General features: G+C 43.7%; 8 protein-coding genes across 8 annotated transcripts; 6 read left to right on the top strand and 2 right to left on the bottom strand.

Annotated features, from left to right (window-relative positions):
* Positions 1-10: 10 nt before the first annotated feature.
* On the top strand, positions 11-1330 carry O0I10_004885 (uncharacterized protein; the record flags this gene model as incomplete). The annotated part of the gene is made up of 5 exons (XM_058484934.1): positions 11-102; positions 166-273; positions 352-463; positions 526-623; positions 691-1330. The coding sequence occupies 5 exons, from the start codon at positions 11-13 to the stop codon at positions 1328-1330; spliced, it is 1050 nt and encodes a 349-aa protein (XP_058344433.1).
* A 280-nt stretch (positions 1331-1610) lies between these two features.
* O0I10_004884 (uncharacterized protein) lies at positions 1611-2350 on the top strand (the record flags this gene model as incomplete). Its single annotated transcript, XM_058484933.1, has 2 exons — positions 1611-1691; positions 1760-2350. The coding sequence occupies 2 exons, from the start codon at positions 1611-1613 to the stop codon at positions 2348-2350; spliced, it is 672 nt and encodes a 223-aa protein (XP_058344432.1).
* Positions 2351-5767: 3417 nt separating this feature from the next.
* Positions 5768-8291, top strand: O0I10_004883 (uncharacterized protein; the record flags this gene model as incomplete). Its single annotated transcript, XM_058484932.1, has 8 exons — positions 5768-5807; positions 5882-6298; positions 6369-6577; positions 6637-6891; positions 6953-7311; positions 7385-7767; positions 7825-7898; positions 7953-8291. 8 exons carry the CDS (start codon positions 5768-5770, stop codon positions 8289-8291), a joined length of 2076 nt encoding a protein of 691 aa, XP_058344431.1.
* A 191-nt stretch (positions 8292-8482) lies between these two features.
* O0I10_004882 (uncharacterized protein) lies at positions 8483-9870 on the top strand (the record flags this gene model as incomplete). Its single annotated transcript, XM_058484931.1, has 9 exons — positions 8483-8567; positions 8637-8698; positions 8753-8850; positions 8917-8998; positions 9057-9194; positions 9251-9434; positions 9485-9543; positions 9601-9768; positions 9829-9870. The coding sequence occupies 9 exons, from the start codon at positions 8483-8485 to the stop codon at positions 9868-9870; spliced, it is 918 nt and encodes a 305-aa protein (XP_058344430.1).
* Positions 9871-10001: 131 nt separating this feature from the next.
* On the bottom strand, positions 10002-10978 carry O0I10_004881 (uncharacterized protein; the record flags this gene model as incomplete). The annotated part of the gene is made up of 5 exons (XM_058484930.1): positions 10002-10173; positions 10231-10329; positions 10406-10669; positions 10736-10884; positions 10946-10978. 5 exons carry the CDS (start codon positions 10976-10978, stop codon positions 10002-10004), a joined length of 717 nt encoding a protein of 238 aa, XP_058344429.1.
* Positions 10979-12280: 1302 nt separating this feature from the next.
* On the top strand, positions 12281-17801 carry O0I10_004880 (uncharacterized protein; the record flags this gene model as incomplete). Its single annotated transcript, XM_058484929.1, has 16 exons — positions 12281-12423; positions 12482-12777; positions 12853-12941; positions 13004-13077; positions 13138-13163; positions 13239-13415; positions 13481-13540; positions 13596-13763; positions 13824-14054; positions 14107-14283; positions 14349-14782; positions 14843-15606; positions 15665-15699; positions 15756-16828; positions 16888-16991; positions 17045-17801. 16 exons carry the CDS (start codon positions 12281-12283, stop codon positions 17799-17801), a joined length of 4608 nt encoding a protein of 1535 aa, XP_058344428.1.
* Positions 17802-17865: 64 nt separating this feature from the next.
* On the bottom strand, positions 17866-19353 carry O0I10_004879 (uncharacterized protein; the record flags this gene model as incomplete). The annotated part of the gene is made up of 4 exons (XM_058484928.1): positions 17866-18493; positions 18558-18824; positions 18888-18991; positions 19045-19353. The coding sequence occupies 4 exons, from the start codon at positions 19351-19353 to the stop codon at positions 17866-17868; spliced, it is 1308 nt and encodes a 435-aa protein (XP_058344427.1).
* A 651-nt stretch (positions 19354-20004) lies between these two features.
* On the top strand, positions 20005-21405 carry O0I10_004878 (uncharacterized protein; the record flags this gene model as incomplete). The annotated part of the gene is made up of 1 exon (XM_058484927.1): positions 20005-21405. The coding sequence occupies one exon, from the start codon at positions 20005-20007 to the stop codon at positions 21403-21405; it is 1401 nt and encodes a 466-aa protein (XP_058344426.1).

Here is a 21405-nt window from a genome sequence, read left to right as displayed (position 1 = left end):
ACCATCATTCATGGCCATCCTTGCATTGGCCATTGCATGTATTATTTCCTCAACATCAGCCTTACGACTTGGAGAACAATGTGACGCTACTCCGCTTTACACGTAAATATCAGCCTAACCCAATAACAGCAACATTGACATTCACACATACACACGTTCCAACAGAGCAACATGGCAATACGACGACTCTTGTGAAAACATTTATCTATTTTGCGATCCAGCAACAAACACTTGCAATTATCGAGGATGTACAAACAGTGATTATCTCCAAGGGTAAGCAAGCAATAGACACTCCTTTTGCGTGTGTGTGTGTGGATGTGTATGATTAATCGAGGAGGACAACATCCCTAGATGGGATACAGCTGTTCATCCCTTCCCACAGCGGTGTAGGGGCGACACCTACTGCCCTGATGATAATTCAGCATGCAAACCAAAGCTCCAACCTGGTGAAAAATGCCAATTGGTAAATGAACTTTCGGACTTGTTTACATTGTCGACATGGCTAACCCAGCAAGTAATTTATAGCAACGAGATGACGAGTGTGCAGGCACCAATCCCATTTGTTTGAATGCCACATGCTATATCAAGGCTGCACCACTTGGTGGTGCCTGTGGCGCTGATACGTATGTCTTTTTTAATCATTCACATAGTAACAACAACAGCACCAACTCATGTATCTATGTAATCTAGGACCATGTATGTAACCTATGACCGAGACGACTACGCCATCCGACAAATCATTATCCGTGACAACTGTACCGATGGCACCTATTGCATGAATGAAAAATGTATCGAATCCAAAGAAAATGGAGCCACATGTGAGCAAGATCGTGAATGCCTTTCCGCTTATTGCAATACGGATGGACTTTGTGTCAATGGCCCCGATGTTTTCCATACGATTCCCAACTGGCTGTGGGCGGTTGTTGGTGTGGCTATTGTTGTCTTTGTGCTCATCATTTTGGTCTTGCTGTGGTTCTTGCACCGATATCAATCCCGCAAAGAGCATGCCAAGATTACAAAGTTTTTCGGCGACAATGAAGAGTTTGCCAAATATGCCATGCTCGAAAATGATGATATGCCATTGGTAGGTGGCGGTCAACCTGCTGGCATGGATAGTCGTACGAGCGTTGTCTACTTGGCTACTCCGGATTATAATCATTCAGCTGCCTTATCCACTCATGCAGGCCGCAAGAGCTTCCGTAACTCATCCACATCCCGTTTCCTCGATTCGAATGTATCTTTACCAGCAGCAGGCCGTGATTCAGGATCACTTCCACCTTCACGCTCACAAACTCCTGATCGTGCACGTACCCCTGATAATCATTTTTAAGACTCCAATCATCTCAAACCAACCCCCGTTATTTATATACACACACACACATTTCATTAAAATGCATCATCAATCACATAAAGAGATTTCATTGTAGTGGAATGGATAAAAAGCTTCTATTTTGTGCTTGGGTGGTACTCAACTATAAATTGCATGGTGAGACAAATACATTCGATCTCCTGCAAAACGCGCGCGCTTGTGACTTTTCCGATTCATCACACACACACACCACGCACGCGTTCTCAGCAACAGCTTACCTCTCTCCTTGTTCCTATTCAACATGTCTGGCATTACCGACGAGAACAAAACACCCACCACTCTTTCAACACATAGCCGAGAATCAACAAAGCACATTACCAAGGTATTCGAGAGCACCATTTTAGTTCATAGCTTGTGTATACAAGGAGACTGATCTTGAACTTTGAGTAGACATCCAGCACGCAGTCCAAAGCATCCTCCACAGTGCGTAGCCCATTTCGAGACCGAACGTTGCAAAATGTGTTTCCAGAAACAGAGAGTGGACGCAAATCGCCTAAGCAAGCAGAAACGATCGTGAAAAAGAAGCAACCCACACCTTCACCTTTACACAAGACTACAGCAACAGCAACAACAACAACAACAAAGCCAGCATCACCAGAGCCGTCACCATTACAACGGGATGTGGATGCGTTAGTCAAGGAGAAACAAGCCAAAGAAAAAGAATTACAGAGTGCACGAGCACGGACATCAGCGATGCGTAAACAATTGAAGGAGATGGAAGCATCAATACAACGTGCCAAAGCCGAACTCAAGAAATTACCAGCTATGAAGGATGATGATGAGGAGGAAAGGATCAAGAAGCGATTGGAGGATCTCAAAGCGGATATGGCAGATAACCGAGAAATGCTTCAAGAATTCGAGGACATCATTCAACAAGGCGGTACCAATGAGAAGGAGGAAGAAGAAGCCGAGATACGTCATTTGATGAATGCTATACCTGAAAAGCTCCTGTATATACAACAATTGAAGGAAAAACTATAATAAGGAATCGTGTACATCTTATTCAATGAAAAAAATCTTCATATCTTTGTCATTTGCTGCTTTGGGTATTGGGTGATAATGGGTTGGAGGCGTTGATTCGTGGTTAAAAGGATGAATGGGTTTGGAGTCAAAAGGATGGGTTGCGTGCATTCGTTGTGTTATAGTGCACAGGCTGATTGATTAGTAAAACATCAAGGATGGATGGATGACTTTTTTCTCATCCGCTCTTCGGCAACCTATGTACTTGAATACTGTTGTGCTTCACGCTATCGCCATCCACGTTGCCAGCAAACTACATACGACCAAGTTCAAGACAAGATGGGCCATACAAGAACCTTACTAGGATCCACATAGGCAAGATCCTGATTTATTACAAAGCTCATTTAGGCTGTACTCTTGTTCTCGAGGCTGTTTGGTTTAAGAAAATGTCAACCTTGATGTTGCATAGGAAACTGGTTTCCTAGGATACAGGTAGCTGCAGCATCAAGATGAGAGAAACAACAACAGTATCTTAATCCAAGACATTTATTGAAGCTTTGCATGATGAGAGCATACGGCAACCTAACGTAGTCTGCTAATGGATCAAGGCACAGGAGGTATGCTCTGCCATATAGACTCAGTGTCCCAACCAGGATGGAGGTGCCTGATCTCGGCTCCATTAGATCGTGGAAGGTCCAGCAATCAAGATCGCAACATAAACATAAACCGGGATCAACAAGGTACGCGATCGCTGTTATGCTCCTGTTGATGGCTGGTATTATACAAGAGCGCTTGTCGTAGTAGTCGTACTTGGTGTATATAGTCAACTCTTGTGCACACGTTTTAGTAGTTGATCGTGGGTATTTTTTTTAGCTCGCCTCCCTTTTCCACCACCACCACACACACTCTTGTTCCTTTGTCGATACACTTGAAAGATCTTTAAAAATCGATAATAAAAGATCATGAAATCGGGTCCAGCTGAGTCCGTAGTAGTACACAAATGAGTATGCGGCATGCGTGTCGTGAACCCCCTGGTCTGTGCGCCGAATTTATACTATATCAAGTAAAGAGTAGCTATGTCTCCGCTTCCCTGCTATGTTTCACCATGCACATTACACCTTTTCTTTCAAAAAGTACCCTTTATACAAGTTAAAAGCATGCCTTTACTACTGATTCCTACACGCTGAGTCAACAGCCAATGAGATAAGAGTCCCAAAAAGGTCACAATAGCCCAACGGACGTCAGAGCTGGGAGTCAAATTGGGATCGAAAGGTATAAAAGAAGGGCGTTTCCCCACACCTTTTTCCTCTTTTTTCTTTTCCTTAGAGCACCGTTACCAATTCCGTAAGCATGAGGACTGTAAAACCTTCCAAGTCTTAAAGGCCTGTTAAAGGGGGGCTTCGTTAATTGCGACCGTAACTACCTTGCAGTTCTTTAAGCTCTGGTTAAGGGCTGCTTCCTCACTGTGCCTTGGTCAAGATTGGTGTCCTTGGCTAAAGGCGGGAATGGTGAGGCAAACCTTCTCGTGGTCATTCCTGTGAGTACACAGGTCGTCTTAGACTTGTGGAAACCAATTGCCTCTTTTAGTTCTAGTTTTAACCTTGAATGCAAATCATACATAATAAACTCTCATCTCTTTAAAACATAAACTCGAGCTTTTATACACAAATGGTACCTCAAATGAAAGATAAAAGTGCTGCGGTCAACATGAGACCAAAGTTGGGTGGGGTTACATGGGTGGAACACGCTTAAAAACGCGTTCGAAGTTCCCGGACCCGAGTCTTTTGGTGACAGTTTTTCATGGTTTCTCGACGAAAAAGATATCAAACGATAGAGAAAAGCCGTGCGATCAACATGATGTATATATCGTAGGGAGTATGTTTGAGAGATGCGTCGTGGAGCGCGCTTTTAGTTGGTCGACACGGCCTTTTCCCCTTTCTTTGTCCATAGCTGCCTCCACCAAATTGTATTGTTTTTACACGAGTAATACCGCAAACGATAGAGAAAGGTCTTGTGATTATGATGATATCAATAAAACATATACAAGTTTATTTGGATCACGAGGTAGAGTGGTGGAGAGTATGTGGGGTATGACACAACAAGAGCAAGTGGTTCCCAGCCAGATCGTTAACACTTCTCCCTTTTCTTCTACATTGCTTGCACTGAGGTCTTTTATTGCACATTGACACCAAGATCTTGCTATGTACTTGCGGCATGGATGACTAAAAGCTTTGGAATTCCTTGAACACAAGATCGGCATGGCAAGCCCAATCGGCGCACACGTGAAGGTACACTCGTCAACAACGTATCCATGGATACCGCAGGATGTACATGGTTGACCTGGAGACGCAAGTAGCATTGTGAGCCTATGGGATGTATCCTTGACACGCCGTTGCAGTAATCGACCCATCTTATCCCTTCTGTACTTTGTCGTCCGCATATGGCAGTGTCCTTTTCAATCCTGGGTGTGTATGAGTTATCGATGAAGCCGAGCAAAGGGTGTTGTTAACCATGTACTATATAATTAGATTACTGCATTATCCTTTTGGTCTTGGCAGCCTTTACTCCATTGAAGATACCCTTACCGGATCGTGGTTTATAGTAAGCAGCGCATCCGATTCATACCTTTCATGGGCTCCCATAAGCCTGATCCATCTCTTCTGACAGGTCAACGCTTGAACACGATTCAAAGTATATTACACAGTAGCCAATAATGAAACGTTGTGGATATTTATGGGTCCCTCATATACATACAGTGTCCAAAAAACTTTCTTTTATGTTTTATGTGAAGATGCTTTCATATGATGATCGAAAAAGAGCATGATGCAAAGATTATAATAAACATTGAATAACAAAGCAAAAGGCAAGTGATGGAGGAAAAGGGTCTATAGCAATATTACGCGATTATGTACATGGCAACGCATACGAGGAAATCTGGATGGGAGAACAAGATGTTGATGGTATAGGATCAACGGAAGGTTTCCATGGCAGCTGGTACAGGAGTAGCGATGGATCCATTGGCAGTTGTCACGTGCACTCTGATGGTTCCGTGGATCGTGAGAACCCCAAGGTTGTTCTATGCACGCATGCATCTGCAATAAGCTTGTATGCTAATGTCTCTTGAGAGCTCTTGCATATTTTACTGCGTGCGGTACAATGATGGCGAACGATACAATGATCCAATCCGGTACACATTACATCCATGATGTTGCACATGGATCATTGTGCCATTGTATGCGGCGGTGTTGGGTTTATTGTTCATCTCATTGAATGGATAGATAAAGAAGCGCAGCTCTCAAGTCTCCTAGGTAACTTGCGCAAAAAGGGGGTTCGATGATAGCTTACCCCTGAAGAAAGAGAGAGCGAGAGAGATTGTTTCAATACGACGTACTCCTGACTTTTTTTATCTTTCTCCTCTTGTTTTTCTTGTTAAAAGACATGCAAACAGCATCGGAATCGTGGGGTACAGATAAGAAAGGTATGTTTATTGGGAAAGAAGTGTATACATACAAGATCCTAATCATTGGGTGGGTTGCTGGTATTCTGTAACAGAGGGACGACCGCATGTGGTCCGCAACTCTACGTCGCGACGTTCACTTGTCAGTGTATTTTCAGGCAACTCTTCCCGTAATGCATCATTTAAAGCAATCAAGACACACAAATCAACGCCATCGCTCTCTCGAACGCTTTCAATAGGTTCCAAGGCCCATGTCACCAAGCTCTACAATACCGGCGCCATTACACCATCGCCATACTATCTCGGCTCACAGCAGATTGCTGTCCACGTTACCAGCAATCAACAACGCTTCAGCGCCCAGCAACTGAAAAGCTATGGAAGCGTAGAGACCTTGTCAGCCAAACGATCCTCGACAAGCGGTGACTCTGATATGTATCTCGAATCAACACAACGCACACGTGATCGCAATACCTTCAAAGGCGTGTTTGATAAGGTTGTTGGTGGTTTCAATGGTACCTATTTATATATATACAAACCATCCAATGTGTATAAGTTATGTCTTGACATGGGCATGAATAATAGATCTGTTGTCAAATCAAGGGACTCCGGTGAATGGCACTGCACAAGCGGGATCCAAGACCATGGACATCTCTTCCCCTTACAACACAAGGCATGTTACCCATGTTGGATTCGATGCACATACAGGCGAATTTACGGGCCTTCCTGGTGAATGGCATGTCCTGCTCAAACACAGCGGAATTACCAAGAAGGAGCAAGAACAAAATCCTCAGGTACATATCAACAACGTGGAGATTTACTTGTTTGATATCAATGCATCATGCTCTTTTAGGCTGTGATTGATGCTATTGAGTTTTATCAAGAGACACATGCAAGAGATGATGATGCTGTATGGCACAAGATCCCCAATGGCACCGTCACTTCTACGAGCGTATCCAACGACGTAACAGCATCCCTCAAAGAAGAGTCAAATCAACAACAGCAACAACAACAACAACCCTCCACTCGAAAAACCGATGGCTTTGCTAGCATTGGTAAGTCTTGGAGACGTTTATCCAAGATTGCAACTGGGGATTCCAAAAACAAGGTACGTAAAAGAAAATATGGATGCCTGTGGGATGGATTCACTGATAATTGTATACATATAGGATGCTACAAAGAGCATGGTGATCAAAGAGGGGGAAGAGGAAGAGGCACCATCAACGCAACGACCCTTATCACAATCGAATGTACAGCCTGTGGAGACCTCTCCAATGAATGACAAGGAGACCAACAATAATAATACGACGAGTGAGTCATCACCATCCACCACAACCACAACCACAACGTCAAAGGAGACGACAGCAGCAACATCATCGACATCCTCACCATCCGTGGGAGTGGTCAAGCGACGTGTTGGCAAGGAGAAGAATCAAGGCGATGATGAGCTGATGCGGAATCTTAAAGAGCTCTGTAAGAATGCAGATCCTACCAAGATATATTTGGATATGGTCAAGATTGGACAAGGGTATGTATGCATGATATTATTGCTGCAACAACCAGAGAACTCATGATTGTACTTTTTTTCTTCTTCTCCTTAGAGCGTCAGGAGGTGTTTACACTGCTCGCCAATTGGATAACCAGGAGTACCCGGTGGCGATCAAGCAAATGAATTTGGATCAACAACCCAAAAAAGAGCTGATCATGAATGAAATCATGGTGATGAAGCAATCTCGACATCCCAACATTGTCAATTTCATCGATTCTTATCTCTGGAAAGGCGACCTATGGGTGGTGATGGAGTATATGGAAGGAGGAAGCTTAACGGATGTTGTCACATGCAACATGATGACCGAAGGCCAAATCGCCGCTGTATGTCGTGAAGTACTCAAGGGATTACAACATCTTCATTTGAGTGGTGTCATCCATCGTGATATCAAGAGTGACAATGTGCTCCTCAGCTCCGAAGGCGACATTAAATTGAGTAAGTTGCATACACACACACATACACATCCCTTATCTAACAATCCATCCTATATAGCCGATTTCGGATTTTGCGCTCAATTGAATGAAGGACAATCCAAACGGACAACCATGGTTGGAACGCCTTACTGGGTAAGTCATTGTTCTTATACTTGGGTATATCTCGCTAACAGAGACATTCTATAGATGGCTCCAGAAGTGGTCACCAGGAAAGAATATGGACCTCAAGTGGACATTTGGTCACTAGGCATTATGGCCATTGAAATGATCGAAGGAGAGCCACCTTATCTTAACGAGAATCCTCTGCGAGCGTTGTATCTTATTGCTACCAATGGCACACCTCAATTACAAAGCCCAGAGTCTTTATCAGATATCTTCCGCGACTTTTTATCAAGATGTCTTGCAGTGGATCCTGAGAAACGACCTTCTGCCGCCGTCATGCTCGAACACGACTTTTTGAAGACTGCAGATCCACTTTGTTCCTTATCACCACTGATTGAAGCCGCCAAAGAAAATTCAAATTGATATTACACACGCCCCCATGTACCGAGTTTTTCTAGTTTAGTTTTTTCTCTCTTTTTCCCTTCACAATGCACATCACACACACGCACACACATAACGCACATTCGGAAATATCATGCAACCACACACACCGTCTTGTTGAATGATTGGCCACCCGACTCTTTTAATATATATCTTTTTCCGCTGCTGTCAATATGAGAAAGCTTAAGGTGTTACTGGGGAACCATCCTATCTATAGCGATACCATCACCACACTCGCCAATAACGGGATAACAACAGGTTGACTACAAACTAACACGTGCGATTCGACGAAACTAATGGTTGCTCATGACACCCGATCGTGTTCAGATTTAGCATTGTTGAAAGCCGACTTGGACGATCTCAGCAAGAGGACGAGCATTCCAACTCAAGTAAGACAATGGCATCTTGATAAAAAGCAAGGTTACTAAGAAGACGTATATAAGCGTTTACATGTTTTACGTCACAAGGTGGCTACTCTTTCGGTTGTGCCTGAAACGAACAAAGACTTTGATCAAACTCGATTTTCAACTGGATTCCAGACGTATGTACTCCACCCCCCATCAACTACCCCTTTGACAAACAAAGCTTAATTGGAAATGATTCATAGGCTCGATCATTCTCTTCATGGCGGATTTTGTCTAGGACATACAATTGAAGTTACAGGACTTCATCGGGTGATCAATGCCGAGGTAATAAGGACCCCTTTTTTATTTAATCGAGGATAGAGGATGCTAAGCGTGTATATAGTTCTCTCTATATGCTGTGGAATCCTTTCTTTCTTCATTTGACGATGCTACGGTCCACTATATCTATACCACAGGCATGGCCGATTCACGACAAATGGAAGCAGTGATATCTCGAGCACAAGCAAAGCACAAACGACATGTACGTTTTCTCTTGTTCTCTCCTTGATGCACAGACATTTGACACGCCGAGTATAGAAGAGCGATCAAATCATGCAACGGATCCAATGTTATAGCGTGGTGACACCTACAGATGCATGTCAACTCCTTGTCCAGATAGGGGCGTTACATTTATCATCACCCTCGACCCCTTCACTGATCGTGATGAGCGATATTGTTCACTTGCTTGAATCCGAATGGAGCAATAATACCACCGAACAACGTAAGCCCTTCTTTTGTCGTTGCATGCATGCGTTGATACCTTTTTTATAGAACAACCCAACCTGGCTCAGAGCCTGAAATCAGTCAACAATCTTGGCCTGTCGACGCTTGTAAGTGTATTTTTTCCTTCCTTTTTGCAACGGCACTTTGACACCTCAACCTACCAGGTTTTACATACAATCACGGGTGATCCCAACTTTGAGAAACCAAGATCAATGAAAGCACAAGGATTAATGGAACAATGGAATTCTGCTATCGATATCCGGTTGTTATTAGCTCATGGCGTGGAATCCGCAGGGACCGTTTGCAAAGTGGTCAAGGCACGGAGCACAAAGGTAAGAAGAAAAAAGGAACAAGCACCATGGATGGCATCAGCTAACCCAAATGTCTTTTAGATAAGCAATCAGGGCTCTTTAATACCATTGGTAAGATTCTAAGACTAGGATACTAGGGATCGTATAGGATGCTAATAGAGCAAATTCATATTCAGGAATGGTAATTAAAAAACATGTTGTATTTTCAATGCGTAATCGGTGGTGAATGCAATGGTTTTATGCGTCTAATCAACTTAGGGAAGCGAATTGTAGAATGGGAGTGCGGGGCTCTTTGCCAACTTTAATGACAATTCCTGGATGGCCTCTGACTTGGTGTTAGAAACACGGAGGTATTCCTTTACAATGGCATCCAAGTTTTCGAGCATTTCTTTTTCAGATAAGCCAAGATGACCGACTCGCAAGAGGCTGATAACGAAAAAGTATGAGTGACTAGAACAAAAGAATGACATGCCAACTACTTACTTGATGACACCTCCTTTGGGTCTGTAAGATTGTACACGAAGAGCAGTATTCATCTGGTTGATCTTTGCAGAGGAAGCAACGTTGACGGGCATAGGCGTCCTAAAGAGAGATAAACCCATATTGTATCAGAGATCTCCTTCCAATCCAATAAAGAAAGTCCAATCCATTTCCTTACTTGTTCACTTTTTCCAAGAAGGGTTTACCCAAAAGTTTTGGCATGAATGATACAATGCGATCATCGACAAAGAAACAATCATGAGCATTGGCCAATCTCCGTCGTGCTTCAAACGTGCTGTAGGATCCTTCCAATGTAGACTTATCAATGACTTGAAGGTTCTTGAATCCACCATTTGCAAGTTCCTTTTGAATATCTTCTGCATCCGATTTGACAAATACACAAATGCTGGTATCCGAGGGATAAAGGGCATGCTTTGCTTTGCTATAAAGAGAGATCATCAATGGTGTCGTCCTTTTTTCTCTCGTACACGTGTATGTATGTGCTCACATTTTCTTTCCACCAGCCGATTGACGTTTGGGAACAAACATTTCCTTGGTCACGATCTGTACATAGAGAGGAGGCTCTTCGTCGGCAAGGAGATCGCCCGATTCTCTCGATTTATGGTGATCGTAAAGAGCATGCACTGCAGCCTTAGCCTATACCCGGTGTTAATGACAGATCTTGCCCATTGGCTCGTGGTTGTCCATGGACACTCACCTGTTTCTTGTTGTAGTCGAAGGTTTGGGTCATTGTAGGAGAGGAGCAAAGCTTGGATTCGGATGCGAAAGCAAAGAAAAAAGTATTCAATCCCGCTCGAGATTCAAGCCGCCACCACCACTCAACCAACCAACCACTCTCTGCTGGTAGCATCCCAATCCCCCCAGTTACATTGTAGCTTATATGTATCCATCAATAAAACCCCTTTCTTATCCCACACATGACACCATTTGTAATCGTTATATACTCGTCATGATCGTCCTTGATCAATGCCATGTTTGATGCTGGCAAAAACAGCCATAAGGTGATGCAAGATGTGGATCAAAGATATACATAATACTGGCTCTTGCAATACTAAGAATGTTTCATGAAAGGCGCCATTTCACCTATGAAAGGGTTGATTCATTATGTGCATGAACAATGTATACTTTTAAGAAAAGAAGACTTGTACAAGTGGCTGGTGTGTCTTATGGGGTTGCTTTCCTTCTTTTATTGTTTAGCCAGAGGCTGACAGTAGGCATGGATCAACAAGGAATTATTTTTTGACTTTGTGAACATGACGATCAATCAACGTTTAATGGTATCAAGTAACCACTGATATGCTATCTACGACTTTATCGTAATGATAGCACTCTTTTTGATCGGATCAAAGAACCCTAATATAACATGTAGTATCATCATTGACGCTTGCACAAGTACGTATTATGGGCTTGTTCATGTTCAACGTTGAGTCATGATACAAGTGGGGAATGGTATGTAGATGGTTTTACCCACAGATAAGGTGCTTGTGTCCTTATCAATGCAATCAAGCGGCGGCGTATGAAGCACCCATATTATAGCTCATACTTAGCACCTGTTACTCGTCTGACATTTCACAAGGTCTCAATGTAATGCAACTCGCCCACCCAAATTTGGATCAAATGCAAAGCATGATTAATCAGCGTGATGATTTACGCCCATGTTATTGGCAGTTAATGAAATGCGCCATCATGTCAATCGATCAGCGTATGTATTATGATTGCACACACACACTCTCTATATACATGCCACTATCACTACTACATTGAATGCTTTGTAGATGGGAAAAAGTGGGAGAGGGGAGGGGGTGTTCGTTGTACACACCACAAATTATGCGTGATGTGTGTCATAATGCATAGCGTGACAACAACCTTATCTGGAGTGACTCCTCAGTCAGGTTGCACACACGACAGCTGGATCTGTAACAGGGGAAGATGGAAAGTGGTGCGCGTTATCAATGCAGGAAATTCCTACTTGCGGCTCTTTTCTTTTTATGCTCTTCTTTTTCTCACGTTAAGCAACCCCTCTTTATTCAACATGTCAACCAATCCAACAGAGCATCCATCGTCCTCATCGTCATCTTCTTCACTGGGCTCATCACCGACATTCACCAATGACAAAAAAGGTGTAGGATCACCTCGCACTGGTAGAGCTACCAACTTTGTTCCTCCACGCCTCGTGTAAGAAGACGTCGTCTTGTTTCATATACCTTGTTCTTAACAACAACAACGACGATAGGGATCAAGCTGATACACCACCTCGTCGATCATCCTTATCCAAAGATCCAATGACACGGGTCAGTGGGTCAGCATCAAGTTCCCCTCTTTTACCAAGGAATCCTGTGATGGGCGATGCTGCCAACACCACCACCACCAATAAGGAACGACCTTCATTACGAGGACCCTCTGTGCTCGAAGCCAATCCAACAGAGAACCTGAGATCATTACTTGATATGGTGACTTCCCTTGTCAAGACCCGAACGGGGAGTGTGTTGACTCGAAATACAATCTTAAAGATGGATCATTTTGCAAGCGGTACTACAACTCATTCCCCTGAAACATTGTGTGTGAATGTGTGTGTGAGAGATCTCATCTTTTTTTAATATCTAGGCACCAACACTAGGCTTGATTTCCATTTACAAGGCGCTCCCAACTTCCGTGTAGCCGATTTAGATGTTTATGGTGTTGCTCAACCCACAGTAAGTTAGATGATCTGATCCATAGATTTGGATGAATTCATTTACGTGTTTGTGTCATATAGGTAGTTGGCTTATCAACCATCCTTGCCCTTCTCAATTGCCATCCAAAAAGTTTAACACAGACCTCTTGTACATGGTATAACAGAAATAGAAGCTGAAAATCCTTGTGTAACGTAGCTCATGTCTTGCATTTTAGGTTTTCCACTCGTGAAGAGCCGCTGGGTAAATGTTGCAATGCTTGGAAAAATACAGGTTTCCATTGGTAACTGATTTCTGTTTCTCTCACACACCTTATAGTCTACTTGAATGGGTTCCCTTATGTCTTGCGTGATTATGCGGATCCTATGCAAAACATGGTCACCTTCCAGGGTATCAGCGCAGGTCGACTCGAGAAATTGGAGGAGAGATTGAAAGCCGATGTTGTCAAGGAAGCAAAGAGCATGGGAGGATTGTTGTTGGTTCATCAGGAATTGTGTAAGTTGTTGTTATGGGGGATAAAGGTGACTACGGTAGGCTAACGGATCCATGTTACAACATAGCTGATGGTACGATTGTGCCATGTTATATCGCTGCTGATTCGGTGCAGACTCCTTTGGAAGGTACGTGAATTATGAGGTTGATGTGCAGGATCAATAACGATGGTTGTATTGGTAGTCTTCAATTCCTTCCGAGAGCAAGGTTATCGCGTCAAGTACTTTAGAATCCCAATCTCGCCTGAGCAAGGTCCCGAAGACAATTACTTTGATGAATACGTACGTGTGATCAAGGCGTTGAAACCAACGGATCCCCTCATCTTTAATTGTGGCATGGGAGCTGTAAGAAGTAAGTTGTTAATGATAGGAACGTCAAAACATGGGATTGATGTGTGGTGCTTGTTGATAGCTACGGTTGGCATTATTATTGCCCAAATCATTCGACGCACCCAATTGATTGAGCAAGGTCAAGCTGATCCATTCCCAATCGCTGGTTGGAATTATTCGGTGGGCAACAGTGATGATCCTGAGAGTCTCCAGCGTGTGTTTTCACCTGAGCTTGTGCGTGGTCTTGAAGAAGCGGATTCTTTGAATGCTCAAAATCGTGCACTTTTACGTGTTGTTTCCATTATGCAAAAAGGTAAGTGTTTCAAATAGGGTTTCATCACACGTACTCATGATCTCTATACTAGCATTGGGATATCGTATGCCATCGGGTACAGCTGTGGATTGGGCCTTGGAAAGTAGAAAGTTGATGGAAAATCTCAAGGAGGCTATCATGGGCAATTATCGTGCTATGATCTCGCTTACTTCGGTCCTCGAGAATGGCGCATTCAACAAAAAGTTATTGGATGAGCTCATTGATGAATGTAAGTCTCAAGTGGATGGTTGGATGTTCATGATGGCCTTATTAACTTGGGGTTAAAATGATTAGCGGATGCCGTGGTCAACTTGCGTGAGGATATTTTATTCAATCGATTGAAGCAGACCAGTGTCCAAGGCGCATCGGATAACTCACCCTATCTGAAAAAGGCACTCAGCGGCTTGCAACGCTACTTTTTCCTTTTATGCTTCACCTCCTACATCAACGAGTCACCCGACACACGCTTTGAAACACGATTCTCATCTTGGGTCAAGGCACGTGCTGAGATTTGGACCATGCTGCAACACATGCGATACAAGGGACCACGTCTTTATCTCTTCCGCCCCGTGGATGATTTACGTGGATTGAATACCAATGGATCACATGAGACTGCCCTCACTGTACGTCATGGTATCCGCCATGTAGGCCCAAGCATGTTTGAAATGGTGGGTGCAGGTGCTCAATCCGGTATTGTTGCTGGTGAAATGGAAGAGTTTATTCTCAAGGTACGGGTCTAAAGGTCAATATTGGAAGGTGATCTTGATTAACTCAATGGTATATTATAGGCACGCACAGGTGTTGTGTTAACCTCGCAAACCATCCTCAAGGTCGACTTTTGGCGCATCAATCATCACATCCAGGAACCTGAACATAGCCCTATGCGTACACCTGGTATTCAAGAACGTCGCGAGCCTGATTTCAATGATGATGCACAAGAAATGCATCACGTGTTCCGAGTCGATGGCGCTAGCCACTTTAGACGTGTAGAGAGCACGCATGTGTATGGTGTAGCCCAACCCACGGTGGAAGGTCTTCGTAAGGTGGTGCGTCGATTACTCAAGGATCGTCCACGTAACGACAAGATTCTTTGGATCAATCTTCGTGAAGAACCCATTATTTACATCAACGGTGTGCCCTATGTCTTGCGTGATCGCTACTTTACGCTTCGCAATATCCGTGTTTACAAGGGCATTACAGGCGAACGCTTGGAGCAATTGGAAGAGCGACTCAAGGAAGATGTCATTCGAGAAATACTCAATCATGATGGCCGCATTTTATTGCATGGCGAAGATACCAATGGCAATGTTCAACCTGCTTGGGAAGAAGTGGATATCAATGATGTGTGCACTGTACGCGAAGTCATGGATTCAGTGGCATCGGAAATGTATCGTGAGATGGAAGGTGGCGACGACGATGAGCATGATTTGGGTTCCTTTTTGAGCTATTACCGTGTTCCTGTCACAGCCGAAAAGTCCCCTGAATGGAACGACTTTGATGAATTGCGTCATCTTATTACACGAGTCGACCTTTCAAAGACAGCATTGCTCATGTATGTGTGTGTAACGTGGTCATTGCTAATGCATTTATTCACCCATGCTATCCAATAGAAACTGCCAAATCGGGTTGGGTCGATCCACTTTGGGTACGTCTTTTTCTTCTTGAAAGGATACATGTAGATATACTTACACTCTTTTCTAGGTACGGTGATTGCCACGCTTTTGACAAGATGGTTACGTCAAGCTGATAGACCCCAGGCTGTTGAATCCCCTGACGCGAATGATCTCATGCGACCCCAACGACTCAACTACCAAATCATCAACAGTCTCTTGCGTGTGATCAGAAATGGATTGGAGAACAAGTGGATTGTGGATGATGCTGTCGACAAGTGTGGTGCATTCTTGAACTTGCGTGATGTGATTGAATCAGCCCATGTGCAAATGGAGAGTGAAGAAGATGAAGAAAAGCGACGTCGCATCCTCAAGCGTGGCATCGTCATGCTCGAACGCTACTTTTTGCTTATTTGCTTCCAAGCCTACCTCGATGATACATCCCCTGACATGCTGGGTCAAACCGAATCCTTTGAAGCATGGATGAATCGCCATCAAGAAATTGCCACCATTCGACTCGAATTACGTTCTGAAGATGCCAACTTGATCGTACCTGTGGAAAAGTCTTTGGGTGATGGTGTTGCCCTTTCCAGCGAAGTGATGCGTGTTGTGAGTGGTCGTCATGGTCAAGTGCTTGCTCAACAAACCATCCTCAAGCATGATGCCTTCCCCGGTTGTCAAAAGGCTAGTCTCAAAGAAAAGGTGGAAGGTGCTTACAACTTCCGTCGAGTCGAGGTGAAAAAGGTCAAGAATGCTGTCAAGTATGGTGGTTTGGCTGCCAATCAAAGTGGTCTCTTGGCTGATATGGAACGCAATGACGATGATAAGGCCGTGGCACCTTTTATTTGTGGCTGTGCTATGCCTACCAAGGATGCTATCAAGGCCGTATTAAAGAGGATGAATGCTGGCCCTGGTGGTAAACGACGTGTGCTTTGGACTTGTCTTCGCGAAGAACCTGTGCTTTACGTGAACAAGAGACCCTACGTATTACGTTTGTTCCATGATCCTATCAAGAATCTTGAAACCACTGGTATTGCTCGTGAACGTGTAGAAGGCATGGAACGCCGCATGCAACAAGATGCATTGGAAGAATTGCAAGAATACGATGGTCGTCTTTTATTGCATGATGAAGAGGTCCTGGATAAGGGTGGCTTTGTGCTTGTGGTAAGAGAATGCATATTTGAAGTTATACTTTATCAACCAACACATCCATACCATCATAGCCTGTTTGGGAAACGGTACCAGTTGGATGTATCGAAACACCAAGCGATGTTTTCAAGTCCATCGCTGAAGAAGGATATCAAGTGGATTACTTACGTATACCAATGTAAGGAAGATACATGACATTAGGCTTTCTTTTACTCACATGCGGATACATAGTACCGATGAACAAGCTCCTATTCCCGATGTCTTTGATCAACTTATTCGACGTATTCAAAATGCCAATGCTGGCGTCGACGTTTTATTCAATTGCCAAATGGGCCGTGGCCGTACAACAACTGGCATGGTGACCGCTTGTCTCATGTCCATGATTCTCAAGAATGATGCACTTGGTGATATGACAAGTTCCTTTATTGCTGAATCATCTTCTATGGAGACATCCTTGAAAGCCTTATCTTTGGGTAACGGTGATGATCGTGAAGAGGGTGATGAATCGCATGAAGAGCGAGAACGCTATGAAAACGGCGAATACAAGATTGTGCTTCAACTTGTCAGTGTGCTCACTTATGGAAAGCTTGCCAAGCGCTTAACCGATCAAGCCATCAACATGTGCGACCATATGCAAAACTTGCGCAAAGCCGTCTTTGACTACAAGCTTCGTTTGGATGCCATTGAAGATCGCAATTCTAAAAAGTACAAGTCGACACGACAAGTGGCTCTCAATTACCTCGTGCGCTACTTTTATCTCATTGTATTTGCCAATTACTTGTTGGAGGAAATGGGTAATCTCTCTATGGCCTCTTCTATGGAAACAGCCAGTGCGGTATCGTCTACTACGCCAGACCTGGAAACCCAAGAAAGTCAAGATAGCATTGTGGATGAAGATGCACGCAAAATGACGACATTCAATGAATGGCTTAAAGGACGACGGGAGATCCTCAACATCCTCAAGCTTCAAGCCTTTGATCTTTCTTAAATACAGTACATAGACATAGTGTTGTTGTTGTTGTTATTGTTGTTGGAATATAGTATGCTCTTTATTAGCCAATCATGGAGAAACTCTCAGGGGCATAGTCGGGATATTTTTCGTGGATGGTGGTGATAATGCTGTCCAAATCATGACATAAGGTCTGAATAGCCGAATCCCATTTTGATATCTCCATCATGGATTGCTCAATACGACGTGTGTTTTGAGAAGCAGCTGCTGCCACGAGTGTTTGATCACCGCCAGCTCTTTCATTGTGTGCCGCTCCTCCAGATTCAAAAGAAATCATTTGCTCCATTTGATCAATGCTGCCAACCATCCGATTCTCACTAATCATGTGACCTGCAATCTCTTCCGCCTTGTCACTCGAAACATTCAATAAAGCCGCAAGCTCATCAAATGTGATATTGTTGTAAATCTTGGAGGCAGAGAGCAAGTTGTGTTCACGTATGGCTCGATCGAAAACAGTGGTACCATCCGCTAATTGCGCACGATGATGAGGTTGCAAGGTGGCGAAAAACTCGGCGACTTCGTTTTGTCGTATCACACGATCCATGTATGTCTTTTCAAGGATTGGGAATGATGCGAGATGGTGTGTCCTTTCATCTTTGTAAAGCGTAGCCAAGCTGCGTGATCGTTGAGGACCTGCACCCGCCAACACAGCACATTGCACTGCAGACATTCTAAAAACAAGTCGCTTGTGTGAGTTGATGGATGGATGGATCTTGTTGATTTGAAAGCACTTACAAGCATCGAAGACGATCGGATTCATCAATTTGGGTCTCATAGCTTAATTCATGGTATTTGGTGGCTGCTTCGAGGAAACGTCGTTTGGCGTCAAGGATGCGTGCTTGGCAAAGCTTGAATGTCAAATTGAGGACGAGGTCATTCGAGCTGTGAATCAACAATGCCGCTCGATTGAGATAGGTATCAGCAGTAACAGCCTCATCCACTTCCAATAGTAGTCGCATGATTCGTACATAGATCCCAAGCTTGTATTCATCTGAAATGCTCCTACAAAACAACATACCATGCGTTTAATGCCTTGATCGTAAGGGGTGATGCATGATACGTTACCGATGACCCGAATCAAGTTGAATGCTTTGTAATACTTTGGCTGCTTCAAGATAATCCTCTTCATCTTCGTATACTTTGGCAAGATTCTCTCGTAGTTGCGATAGCTAAAGACAGGATTAGCACCTCTTGGTCACTGGCAAATAGATAATACACCTACCTGTTCTTCAAAGCTCACCGAACGAGGCTGAGCAAGTTCAATCGCAAAAGTAAGCACTTGCTTCTTGACTTCATTGTCTTGGACCCGTTCGTTGAATAACGTGATAAACTCGGATAACAGCTGACGCGCCACGACCAAGCCAACTTGCTCATCAAGGACACATTGGACGTACTCTTTAAGATTCTGAACCTGAGCTGGTCCCACAGCTGAAGATGCAAGCACGTCGTCGAGAACTTTGGTGAATGCGTCGATTTTGGTCTTTTGTTGAGGTTCAATGACACATTGCTGCAGGCGTTGCGTGATATCCATTTGAGACAAGAGGAAAGGGAAAGCCAGCGGACATTGCCAACGCGTTCGACCATGCATTATCATGGCTGAAGATTTGATCCATGTGACCCCACTCAACGATAGAACAATCGATACGTGTTATCATACTATCCATTATTGTATCCATATGTTTTCTTCTAAGGACATAATAAAGTCATACATCACAACCAAGATTATCGGGTTACTTCTACGTAAACATTTTCATCACTTAGTAATGTCACTGGCTCTTGTGAGCTTTCATATTGAGGCTGGTTGGAAGGCGGCGCCTGATTCAGTACATTGATCTCGCTATGTTTTTTGATCCACATAATCCATGGAAACGCCATCAAAGTCAAAAGCATGACCTTGTGATTACACCAAACCGAAAGCAAATATGCACAAAGTATTCCCTCATTGGCCATAATGGATACAATGGAAAATGTCATTTGTTCCCTCGGTTAACGACCAACCATGATTCTCTACGATGGTCGTGTAAGCTAAAGTTACACAACCTAGCCCCGTGTCCAACGTATAAAAGGCTTTCCAAATAGTGTACGTAGACGTCTGCATGCTTTTCTCACCCTTTACCAGGTACACAAGTTTAATCTAAAAACGTTTGCCAATAGCTAATCTTTCTCCTTGTCGACGACGTAGATGACCATCACTAGCACATCAAAGGAGCCTCCACCTGATACAGAATGTGGCAAGCTATGGACACTAGAAGACACATTCATCCATCCAGAATTCCGTTTGCTGTATGTTCCTCCCAAAGATGAAGATGGCATAATGACGATCATTACTCCTTCCAAACATGAACCATCTTACGTGCCCGATCGCAAATTTTATGCTCTATCGCATTTATGGGGCACCGATCCAAAGGATAACCTATGGGACGTGAGCAACTTTATCAGTGACGAGGATGGTACCACAGTGGAACCAATACCAATGAGAGAAGAGAAACGCGAGACCTTCTTGAATCTACTGCAAGAGAATCCTGGCTACTGGTGGATTGATATCTTGTGTTGTAGAACCGATACGCCACCTATCATCATGCGAGGTGTGTATGGTTGCTGTCATACTTGCTTTGCTATGCTTGATTGTCCTTCCGATGCAATTGAATTTTTCTCAGTTGTACTCCCTCCGTTTAAGATCGAGAATGAACAAAGCTTTCTAAATTATACCGAAGAAATGAGCTCTCCGCGTCCGATATCACAACTCATGCCCTATCCGATACAAAAACTAAAGGAAGCATGGGAGTATGCTACGATCATTTGGACATGTCGATGGTTTTCACGTGTATGGACCTTGCAAGAATTGGCCCTTCCGTCTTCAGTTTTATTACTCTCAGAGACATGTGATATGCCTTGTGACAGCAACACCATCGAAATTGAAGCGCTAAAGTTTCAGATGTTCCTGATAAGTGAGCACCACATGCTTGACATGGACACGGATGAATATGACAAGAGCGCCGGCTATCTTTATGATCATCTTTTCGTCATGAGACTTTCTGTCAAAGAGATCTATGAATTCAACAAAAACATACAACTTCAGCAACTCAAATCGCTTGACTACCTATTAGACCTACTCGCCAAATCTGAACGATCTTGCTATTTTGCCGAAGATTATGTGTATGGCATACTCGGCATTTTAGGCTGGGACATCCCACGGCTCAATGATATGGAAGATGTATGGAGCCGCTTCCTCTTCAGTTTGAAAGGATTTGCAGAGAAGGTGTTATGGCCAGCCATTGAAGAGTATTTTCAATACGCCGATCGCGCCCCCTTGTATATCCAGGACCACCCGAACTTTGAACCAGATCCAGAAATTTCACTCAAGCATTGCCGAGAAACTATGCATATCAACATTTCGCGGGAAGCTCGATCATGCTCACTATATACAGCATGCAGTATGACAGACGTGTACCCGGGATTATTGTATATCAAGGCTGATTGCCCCTGTGTTAATTGTTATTTTGCCCTTGAATGCGTGAAAGCCACAGTCGTGTATTGCAGAGTCATTCACAATGGTTTTAATAAAGATGAATGTGATGAATAA

This window comes from Lichtheimia ornata (genome assembly GCF_029851405.1).
Source record: "Lichtheimia ornata isolate CBS 291.66 chromosome Unknown scaffold00018, whole genome shotgun sequence".
In the NCBI taxonomy this organism is placed as follows: Eukaryota; Fungi; Mucoromycota; class Mucoromycetes; order Mucorales; family Lichtheimiaceae; genus Lichtheimia; species Lichtheimia ornata.
This window is presented reverse-complemented; position numbering and strand designations above follow the sequence as displayed.